The sequence below is a fragment of the Arvicola amphibius genome, chromosome 12, assembly GCF_903992535.2.
Source record: "Arvicola amphibius chromosome 12, mArvAmp1.2, whole genome shotgun sequence".
Lineage (NCBI taxonomy): Eukaryota > Metazoa > Chordata > Mammalia > Rodentia > Cricetidae > Arvicola > Arvicola amphibius.
In genome coordinates this window covers 66438717-66450482 of record NC_052058.2, presented here as the reverse complement: position 1 = coordinate 66450482, position 11766 = coordinate 66438717, and the positions used below count along the sequence as shown (strand labels likewise).

Genomic DNA, 11766 nt, shown 5'->3' with positions numbered 1-11766 from the left:
ATTTTGTGTTAGTCAAAACGGTCTCTGACTTGACTGTCACCTGTTTATCATGACCAAAACACTTATGTCATCATGTAGGTGACAAGCACAAATCAGGAAGTTCTGCTAAATGAGGATTAAATTTACTCAACCCTCCTTGGCCTCCTTCCTCCTCTGGTTTAATGCACATAATTTCACTTTCACCAATGCAATTACTTTCTACAACTAAATTACGGGGGGGAGGAGTAAAATTTCCGTTTTGACATTTAGTGGAACACAGACACGGGTCTGAACATTTAGACAAGTCATTCTCATTGGCTTCTTCATATTTGGCCCTACTAGACTTCTGGAGTAAGCTGCTATCCACCAACCCTCCCCCATTAATCTAAAAAAATAATCCATGGTCTATAAATTAACAGGTGACTGAAACAAAAGTTTTGGTGGAAACATCTGATAGGGAAGGCTTGAAAACTTGGTGCTTTAAATTATTTAATATTAAAGATTCCATTGATCAGACTATAGAAAAACCAATTAGCCTGAGACTATAGAAAAGGCAGTTATAGGGACAGGTTTCAAGAACCTGCCAGTCCTTGACATCAGGATCTATCAGCAGTCCTCTGAGATGAGGATGTGTGTGAACAAAAAAGAACCCTCCCTCCCCCCATCCCCGCCAAAAAAAAAAAAAACCCTCTTATATGTGTCTCTCCTGATACTTACTCAAGTAAACCAACAACGTCCCTAGTCTGTCAATGACTGATACTAAGAACCACACTTTCATTTCCCAGTCTGGCCACCCCTCCCCCCACTTTGTTGAAAACCCAGACAGGTGATTACATACAAGCAGGCAATGGAGTTGCTTCAAAATATTTAATACGTGTTAGACACGTAAAGTTACATTTTTATACAAAAATCAATACAGAGGAGGAGAAAATACTGTACAAAACCCTTATCAGCTCCCCCAACCTTTATACAACAAAGACTGGAGTCACTGTATCTACAAAACCATAAGGTCCTTCCACTTAGAGCTCGCCTGTAAACTTTGTTTCATTAAACACTTTTTTAAAAGCACTGTGTAGTAAGTTCTGAGCTAGAGCTTTTAAAAATATATCTTTTCTCTATAAACTCCGTATTTCCAAGCTTGAACTCTTCTGTGAAGTTCACCAAGCTTTTTTTCCCCTTTGGGGAATTGAAGGTCCCTTAATGTTCTGCTGTCCCAGAGTAATCACAGGGTAGAAGCGCTTCTGCTGTGCTAGAGAAAGGTGGGGAGGGAGAAAAATAATACAAGTCTCTTCTCCAGACGAACTCCCTCTAGTCTGAGGAAATCCTGTGAGGAAACGCCACTCCGCGCCGATGAGGTTCTAGCTTTCATGAGAGTGTGTAAAGTCCCTCTCTCCCCCAAGATCGAGCGGGGAACTCCCCTGCCTCGAGCCTTTCAGCAGCTTCCTTTTCTGTGCTGCTGGCGGAGGAAAGTCCCGGTCTGCTCCCCCAAAAGTCTCAAGCCCCGGGGAAGGGGTGGTGCATTCCAGAACCACAGAACAGTCTCAACACAAGACAAACTTACACACGGACACACACAGACACAAAAGTTAACGATCGATCGTCCTCTTCCGATAAGCCTCCAACTCTAGGTCTCTACGTGAGACTCGAGAGCCACGGCCCAGCCGGGCTGCCCCATTCGGGGCGATGTGCTGCCCGGCAGCAACCAGTCTCCCCTTCGCGCCCAGCGCCAACGGTCTCGGCTCGCCCTCGAGGCCGGGAAAGGCCACGGCAGCACTTCGGGGACGCCCGCTGCTCAAGCTCCAGCCGCTCGGGCCCCGGGAACTCAGAAGGCCACGATGGCTGTGCTCCAGGGACTCATGTCTCTCAGCACCGGCTTGTCGCAGCAGATCTGCCCGGGCTCGGCGGCTTCCGGGCCGCTCTCCTCCGCCTCCTCTTCCTCCCGGCCGCCCGCAGGGCTTTTCCGTAGGAGTCCCGAGAAGCTAGACCCGAAGATGCTGATGAGGTTTGCCACGTTCCCGGTCTCCATCTCCTCGTCGGTGTCCTCATCGGTGGTGCTCTGCTGCTCCTCCGAGTTCCGGCGCGGCTTCTTGAGAGGGGTCGAGCCAGGCGCCGGGCAGCCAGCGCGGCCACCACCCACTCCCGCTGCGCCGCGCTTCCTGGGACACGGGGCGGGTGGCGCGGGGGAACCGTCCTCGACAGGCTGCTCCTCCCGGGTCGGGGGACAGCCGCACGGGCGGCGGACAGCCCGGGGCCCCTCGGGGCACGTGTCCGTGCCGCCTCCAGAAGCCGCCGCGCGCGGACGCTCCACGCGGCTCCAAGCAGCTGCCGCCGAGTCCGTCTCTCCGCCCCGGAGAGCGTCCCCTGCTCCGGCTACTGAAGCCACCGGCTCTGAGCTTCCCGCTCCCGTTGTGTGGCACACCATGGGGCGCTGAGGCTGCGGCTCGGGCTCCGGCCAGGCGGCGCGGCCGGCAGGGGGAGGCGGCTCTCCCCAGCCGGAGGGTGGCCCGGCCACCGGCTCTCCGGGCTGCTGAGGCGGTGGCACCGCCGGAGTACCCGTAGGGCCGGCCAGGTAGAGGCCAGGGCATGGGTCACTCAGGTAGACCTGGCGGGCGCTGCGCAGCACCAACGACACCAAGAGATTCTTGTGCAGCTTGATGCCGCCGCGCTGGACCCGCGAGTTGTAGATCTTGCCGAGGGAGATGCTGACGATGCGGTGAGCCTCCAGCTTGAACTCCATCCTGCCTCCGCTTCTCGAGAGTGGCGCCTAGACGATGGGGTGAACGCCGGTACGCGTTCCGAAGCGGCGAGATGAGCTGGAGGCAGGAACCCTGAATAGGTTCGCCTCTGGGGTGTACCCTCGCCGGCTGAAAGCTCGGTGGAGAAAAGACCCGGTGACGCGTAATCTCCTCCGCCTCTTCACCTAAGACAACAGACCTGAACCCGGCTGCTCGCTAAACTGAGCGGAGCAAGCCCACTCCGCGCTTTATATAGACTCCTCGAACGCCAATCACAAAGCGCTGCCAACCGTTCTGGGCGGGCCGATGCGGCTCGTGCGCCGCCCCCCAGCCAATCGGAGGAGGAGGTGGGGCGTCAGGGCCGGTTCAAACGTTAGTCCCGCGGAGCGGAGCAAGCTCTTAAAGGGGGCGATCGCGGAGGGCCCATTGAACAAGTGCGGTGGGATTTGGGTTCCAAGGCAACGGTGTAGGCGAGTGAGGTCCACAGAACTGTCGTTAGGGTATCTGAATTGTGAGCTGGAACTCACTAGAACCAAACTGTCAATCGTTTAGAGTGCTGAAAATAATGAAGTTCGGCTTTTTTCATGAGCGGTCACCAACTGCTGACACCTTTTCTTGACAGGAATGGAAGCTATGGCAATACAAGACAGAGACAACCCTGAACAACAAACAGTACGAAGTTTTGATATATTATTTTGGAGTCAGTTCCTTTCCCATTAGTGTCACACTCTTAGCATTTGACCACAAACAAAAGGGGAAGCTTTGGGCTTATCAAGCAACAGTATTCAGGCACAAAGTCTTTGGTTCTCTCCTAAAGCTGTTATCTTCCACTCCCTTCCCCAAATCATCAGTTGTCATATTATTAAGTGGAATAAATGGAAGATATTACCTACTTCTCTGCAGTGTTTGCTTGTTTGGTTGGTTTAGGGGTTGGTTGTTCTGTTTTTCTTTCTTTCTTTTTTTTTAAGCACAGTAACTGACTAATCCACCTTTGGGAAAATCTGGTAAGTTCTGAAACTACAAACAGAGAAATCCTGGGTTTGTATAATGTTGTAAATTTGTTTTATGACAAGCTAATAACATGGGAAGGGTCCTGGTCAACCGCGTACTCCATCCCCTGAGCCTTAGTACCCTGACAAAAGGGCCACAGGATTGTATTGGTGCCTGATGACTTTGTAAATCATCTCATAGTCTTTAAGTTTTGATGTTAAAAAGGAGAGATCACATATACACCTATTTTACTATACAGAAGATGATGACAACTCTTAGCCACAGTAAACTTCAGCACAGCACAGTAAACTTCATGGAGTCTGGGTGAAAACTTGGCCTGATCCTACAATAGGGTTTTGCCAAGCGATATGTTTATGTAAATACTAGTAGGAGGAAGGCCTGACCATAGGCAGTTCACAGTCGGGTGCCCTCACCTGCGATCACCTGGTCACCTTCCCCTTGACCACTCACTAGTGGTTACAAGTGAAACCCTCCTTCCTAGGAATTTCCAGCTCACATAGAGGAGAGAAAATAATTATGACATCGAACAACAGCAATATATGTTCATTAATAATACAAGGTTCTCCATTTTCTTTCTTTGAAAATCCTTTCTCTCTCTCTCTCTCTCTCTCTCTCTCTCTCTTTCTTTCTTTTTTCCTTACCAATATTTATTGAATATTGGAATCCAAGTCAGCATCTACCCTTGGCCACTCACCCTTAGCAGCAAAGACTTCATGCTTCAGGTTTCCTAAGGAGAGCAGCTCAGTGAGGTTCTATAGAACCTGCTACATCACAAATGACCTATTCAGGAGGGCATGGAGAGTGTATCAAAACAGTACACCTTACGGATACCTTTACTGATGCCACATAATAGGTGGTACTTAGATAAGTGTACTAGAGCGGCATATTATTTGTATTTTAATAAATAAATCTTGCCTGAAGACCAGAAAAGCAAAGCAGCCAAGCCACTAGAGAAGTCTTACCTCTACCATGGCTGGGCGATGGCAGACAAGCAGACTAAACATCTCTCTCCTCTCATTTCATATTCTCTCTAGTTCTGGGATTAAAGGCATATGACTCCCTAGTACTGGGATTAAAGGTCTGAGCCACCACCACCTGGGTTTGTTTCTGCATTGATCTTGTATAGCCCAGGGTGGTCTTGAACTCATAGAGATCCATCTGCCTCTGTCTCCCAAATCCTGGGATTAAAGGTATGTGTCATCATTACCTGACCTCTAGTGGCTTTAGCTTTGCCTCTGGTCTTCAGGCAAGACTTATTTGTTAAAACACAAATAATATACCACTATAGTGTACAGTCATAGTCCGTGCTCCTGTCTAATATGGTTTGCTTAACCGTACATGCCAACAGATGCTCTTCTTGAGTGGACTCGGTGAGTTGGTTCATGACCATGGGGAGGTACAGGACCTGGGTCTTTCAAAGCTTTATTTCTTTTACCGGAATTTCTTTTTAAGCTTTATATATTTATTTATTTTTGATTTTTTTTTTTTTGAGATTGATTTCCCCGCGTAGCTCTGACTGTTCTGTTCTGGAACTAGCTAGCCTTGAGCTTGGAGATTCACCTACCTCTGCCTCCCCAGTGCCAGGACTAAAGGTGTGTGCTGCCGTACCCTCCGAGCATTATTTTGATTTTATTTAAAAAGTCAAAGAATGGCCTGATGGTGGTGGCACATGCTTTTAATCCCAGCACTTAGGAGGCAGAGGCAGGTGGATCTCTGTGAGTTTGAAGCCAGCCTGGTCTACAAGAGCGAGTTCCAGGACAGTTAGGGCTGTTTCACAGAGAAACCTTGTCTCAAGAAACCAAACCAAACCATATAAAACAAAACAAACAAAAAACCAAAATAAAAAAACCCTCAGACTAGCACGGGGCTTCTATATGTACACTATTGAAACACCTTAGTTATTAGAGCATGCTACCCCCTACAGTTGAATTTGAAATAACAGAAGTGACTGTAGAAGGAAGGGACAGACGAATGTTTGAGTAAGGAAAGCATATTTGAAGAGGTGCTCAAAGGTGTAAGGTAGCATCCAGACTCTGAGCAGCAACAGAAGAATGGAGTACAGGGAGCATCTCCTTTGTCAGGTTGCCAAGGTAATGATAGCAAATCCTGGATGCCTCAACAGGGAGGCCTCAGGGACTGACTAAAGATAACAAGAGAACCCCAGGATGGATTCTAGAACAATCGGTGTAGCAGGTGACCAAGTGTAAAACCTCCATGAATGTTTAGGCAAAGAATTATTGAGAAGGCATGAACGAGATTGAATGAATAAGAAAGAGTGGGGGCAGGGGAGTAAAGAGACAGGGCTGTGGTGATGACTCAGAGAGTCAGAGGCTTGCTGTATAAGCACAGCACCCAGAGTTTGGATCCCCAGCATCCCATAGAAGGTCAAGCCTAGTGGTGCATGCCTATATCCCTGGGCTGGGGAGCAGAAACAGATGGCTTGCAGAGACTCTCTGGCTAGCCAGTCTGGCCAAAATGGCAAGCTCCAAATTCAATGAGAGACCCTATCTCAAACAATAAGGAGAAACTCCAGTATAAAGAGGGGAAGTTCATGAGGCTCTACCCCAAGCTGAGGAACTTTTTTTTTTTTTTTTTTTTTTTTTTTTTTTTTTTTGGTTTTTTCGAGACAGGGTTTCTCTGTGGCTTTGGAGCCTGTCCTGGAACTAGCTCTTGTAGACCAGGCTGGTCTCGAACTCACAGAGATCCGCCTGCCTCTGCCTCCCGAGTGCTGGGATTAAAGGCGTGCGCCACCACCGCCCGGCTAAGCTGAGGAACTTTTGTCAAGTGCTGGCTGCTAAAGGAGGGAGCCATGACCCCTGGTAGGTTGCCCGTGCTCCAGTGGGTGGCCCTACCCCCGTGTAATATGCTCAGTGCTCATTGGACTCAGTGGGTTGAAGAGGAGAAGGAAGATATGATGATAAAGTTGGGAGGAGGAGTTGGAAGGGGGTAATGGATGTTAAATGAGATCTAAATACTTTGAATCTGTGTACTGCCAAAGAAAAGAATAAGAAATAAATTAGGTAGAGTGTGATTGAGGGAGATGCGTGACTCTGGCCTCCATATAAGCATGCACAGATAAGCACACCTGCACACACACACACACACACACACACACACACACACACACCAAATGTAAGAGACAAAAAGAACTCTGGTGATGCAGTGATGATCCAGGATGTTGCCCAATACACACAGGCTGCTAAGGGGCCTGAGAAGGCTTTCTGACCCATCTGAGCTGACCTATCCCAGCATTAACCACAGGATACTTTATACTCCTTCCTTCGTGGCTGCCCTTATCACTTTCTTTCTCTATGCCTAGCACCCCCTCCCAGCTTGTGCCCTCATCAAAGACAGGGATAGTGAAAATATAGGCTGACTGATGGGGCACAGACACTAACCATCAGAATAGGCTAAGCCCTTTCAATGTCAGATTACGGAAGGCACCTGTGGGACAGGCAGGAGGGCAGGAAGGGGAAAGAGCTGGGAAAGATGTCCCATCAACTGTCGGGACATTCCAACATTGTAACAATCAGGGTGGCCACGGTGGTACATCCAGAGGGTCACATATGTAAAATCTCTAGCAATCATGAGATTCACCGAGCACCATGATGGTCAGCTTACAGGCGTTAGAGATGAGTAAACAGAGACTCCAAGAAGTGAAGTCGGTTTCCCAAAGCTGTCGAGTTATAAGTTGGGATGGTAGGGATTCATCTTGAGTGTGTAATGTTCTGGCCTGTAATGCCTGGATCCACCTCTTATTGTCTGTGTGACCTTCAAAAACTTATTTCATCTCTAGTGAAATGGGAAAACTCCTCCTAGTTTTGTGCCTCAGTCTACCGTGTAAAATGGCACTAATAAAGACAACTTGGACGGTTTAGTATAGGTCGTAGTCCATGCAAGCACTTAACGAAGTCTTACGTGTTGCTATGGTTATTCTTTTTATTTCATCAGGACCTAGCACATCACGGAGCCTTAGTAAATGTCAGCTAACTTGCGTTTGTGCTTTCGTAATTATTGCCAGGATTTCCTGTAATCCTGAGCCAACAGAATGGACTCTTGAGAATCCATCTCCAAGGGACCAAGCACTTGTGATCAGGAGGCTTCTACTACCACAAAGTGGGGACACAGTGGCTATGAAATGTGGCTAGAACAACCGAAGATATTAAGCGTTTAGTTTTATTGACTTTAATCAACTTAAAATCAAAACAAGAAGTGTCCCCTCCCCTCGGAATCCATTTACTGAGTCATATTTTTAAAGCTAAAAGTGATATGTGTGATAAATATAAATTCCACAGCGGGCTTCAGGAACTTAGTATCTAAAGAAAATGTAAAATACCTCATTTCCATTGTGATGGCAGAACATAGTAGTACACACCTGTAATCCCAGAGCAAGTCCTGGGGTAAGCTGAGGAAGGAGGATCAGCGAAAGTTTAAGGCTACCTAAGACCATGTAGAAAGATCCGGTCTCAGACAAACAAAATCCTCCCCCAAATCACAGTGGAAATCATAATAAAATATCTTTATGATAGTTATAGAAATGACAAAATTTTTGCTATATTGTGTTAAATAAAATAATTTAAGCCAATTATTGTATCATTATATAATTACATTATATATTACATTTATATATTGTTATTATATCATTATATTATAATTGTTTCTATACATGGCTCTAGTTGTGTTTCTAGGGACAACAAGGAGGTAGTTAAGCATAACCATATAAATATGCCTGAGCGTATTGAGGATAACTAACAGATGTCTTTAACTGGAGAAGAGAGAAAGAACAAGGAAGATAAAACAGAAAGAAAGAGCCGGGCGGTGGTGGCGCACGCCTTTAATCCCAGCACTCGGGAGGCAGAGGCAGGCGGATCTCTGTGAGTTCGAGGCCAGCCTGGTCTACAAGAGCTAGTTCCAGGACAGGCTCCAAAGCTACAGAGAAACCCTGTCTCGAAAAACCAAAAAAAGAAAAAAGAAAAAAAAAAACAGAAAGAAAGTGAAACACAAAACAGTTTCAGTGTTAAAGGGAAAAATTAAATACATGCCATATTTACAGCACTATAGAAACAGTTCACTGGGTGAAGAGGATGAGAAGAAGTCACAATGTTGGAAAAGCACTTACTTGGACATAGTACCACACAAACCAACCCAACAGTATTTTAATTCAAAATGCAAACATACCAACAGGGTGTGGCTGCACACACCTGGAATTGAAACATTCTGAAGGTGGAGGCTGGTGGATGGAGAGAGGGCTCAGCAGTTAAAAGCACTTGCTGCTCTTCCAGAGACCTGGGTTCATTTCCCAGCACCCACATGGCAGCTCACAACTGTCTGTAACTCCAGTTCCAGGGAATCTGACAGATGCACATGCAGGCAAAAACATCGATGCACATAAAATAAAAATAAAATCATTAAAAAAAAAAAGCTTCAGGGTCATCCTTGGTTACATAGGGAATTCAGTTCTAGGCCAGCCTGAGCAACTGAAGAATTTGTTTTAAAAACCAAACAACAAAATAAAATAATATGCAAATGTACAAATAAATTTCTGAGAGTGCTCACCTGGATAGCATCACCCTCCTGGGTTGCTGGAGTGGACTTTTTCTTTAGTCACGATGTCCACCTGGAAGGTACAGATACATTTACTTTTAATGTGCCATATTCTTTCCTGGGGGTACGGGGTGCGGGATGGATCCACCATAAATGTCTTCTCATGACTATTGTGGGATTCCAGCTTTCTGGCCTGGTCTCCTAAAGCTTATGCAATGCAATATCCGAAACAAACTGCCAGGACTGTGGATAGGCTGAAGCCCTCTGAACACCACGGCAGTTCTCACAGCCTGAGTCTGGGCACAGGGAGCGGGAGGTACTCCTAGTCTTGTGAAAGTGGCTAGTAACCTTCAAATCACAACTGCTCGTTTGCATCCCCTGCAGAGCCCTTTGACACCCAGACCTTCCCAGATCCTGTAAATCAGAGGCTCTGTGGGGAGACAGTTTTGTGTCACAGTTTTCCAAAACTCCCTAGGTGGTTATACTGTCTAGACAGTGAGAAGAGTAGCCAAGCTGATTGGCTTTGGATCAGATCTAACAGTTTAGGGTTCTTTAAATCTACTCCTCTGAGACCACAAACACTCCATCTGTGTCCCAGCTAAATACCCCTACTTAAATGGTATAACTCTTAGCCAAAGCAGAAAGATGGGTATGAGTTCAAGGTCAGCCTGGGTAACTTGGACTATAGTGTGAGACCCTGTTTCAAAAAAGAATATCTTGTTGGGCAGTGGTGGCACACTCCTCTCGGGAGGCAGAGACAGGTGGATCTCTGTGGGTTCCAGGCCAGTCTGCTCTACAAACAAACAGAAAAAAATGTACTTTGGGAGGCAGAAACGCCTCAATGGGTATAAGTGCTTGCTGCACAGGACCTGAGTTTGGATCCCCAGCACCCCCATAAATATTGTAAATGGCAGCATGCTTTTGTAATTTATATTTGTCACACATATCACTTTAAGCTTCAAAAATATGACACAGTAAATGGATTCTGAGGGGGTGGAACACTTTCTGTTTTGTAAGCTGGGGACAGAGACAAGTGGATCCCAAGGGCTTGCTGGCTAGGCTGTCTAGCTGAAACAGTAAGCTACACATCTGATACCTATACACAATCTTAAGATATAAGGTGGACAGCAATAGAGGAAGTCAAGCTCTGGCTTCCAGCTGTGCCCGTATGCACACACACACCTCTAACCTCAAAAGTATATCTTTTAGCACTGGGCATGTAGCTCAGTGGTAGAGTGAATACTTAGCATGCCTAAATCCCTGGTATGACCACTAACACCAAGATAGATAAACAAACAAACAAACAAACAAATAAATAAATAAATGTACATCTCATTTCCTATCCCCTCAACAAAATAACCTCTCAGCTGCTACCTTACATCTACACATCATTTCTCGCAGGAAGCCTTCAGTGACCATTAGTGTTTATTGTATACTGGCTTGTCCCTCCCTCCCTTCCTCCCTTCCCTGCACTTTCTGTCTGTCTTTCCCTGTCTGTCTCTCTCCCCCAAACAGTTATTTGTTACTTAAAACCACCATCTCGTGACAACAACTATATATTTTTGCAATTTATTTAACTCGCATATTATACATTCACCTGTTCTGTAGACACATGTATTCCCCCTGAACACTACTAAACGCTGGAAGATGGTATCATGCATTGTCTGCGCCCCACCTCCCTGTTTACAGATGTGTCCTTTTATTACTGAAAAAGTAACAGAGTGTCTGCTGGTTCTATCCAACATGACTGTGGGTCAGTGACACGCTGAAACCACCAGTGAGTAGCATCACCTTATTGTTTAGCCAGTAAGAAAACCTGACTCACCCCACTCTAACTGCTGTAACCAATAAGACCTGTTCTAATTCACCAGTCACATCCTTTTTAGATCAACACAGCTGATCTCAGTTCGAACATGAACGCTCATTCAAGAAACCCCAAGCCTCCAACCATGTCATGATCGTTTTGACTAAGCAAATTCTGAGTAAGTATTTATTTATACAGACATTCCCCTAGTATAAACGGAAGTTTCAGCCCTGCTGTCTAACCGAGGGTGCCTGTGTGGATTGGCAGACCAACTAGGCACCCTGAGCTCTTCTGAGGGCAGATGATTGTCACACAGGCAAAGCTATAATCTCATCCCTTGACCACTATCACTTCATGAAAGTCCTCACAGCCACCGTATGCATTCATAGGAGACAGAGTTCTTTCACTGTTCCTGTCAAATAGCAAGAGAGCTTTTCTAAGTTTCCAAGTAGGATCCACGTGTCAAGGCACAATAGGATAAGTGGGAGGAGCCAAGTGTCAAGACACACCAGGATAGTGGGAGGAGTCAAGTGTCAAGGCACACCAGGATAAGTGGGAGGAGCCAAGTGTCAAGGCACACCAGGATAAGTGGGAGGAGCCAAGTGTCAAGGCACACCAGGATAGTGGGAGGAGCCAAGTGTCAAGACACACCAGGATAGTGGGAGGAGTCAAGTGTCAAGGCACACCAGGATA

The 11766-nt window shown here is 46.6% G+C and overlaps 1 protein-coding gene across 1 annotated transcript; it reads right to left on the bottom strand.

Moving 5' to 3' along the window:
* Positions 1-827: 827 nt before the first annotated feature.
* Ier5 (immediate early response 5) lies at positions 828-2960 on the bottom strand. Its single transcript, XM_038349466.1, has one exon. It carries the CDS (start codon positions 2714-2716, stop codon positions 1802-1804), a length of 915 nt encoding a protein of 304 aa, XP_038205394.1. The 5' UTR covers positions 2717-2960; the 3' UTR covers positions 828-1801.
* Positions 2961-11766: the final 8806 nt, after the last annotated feature.

Excerpts from the sequence above, each read along its gene's own strand:
- Ier5 (XM_038349466.1), bottom strand. The coding sequence starts at position 2,716 with ATGGAGTTCAAGCTGGAGGCTCACCGCATCGTCAGCATCTCCCTCGGC.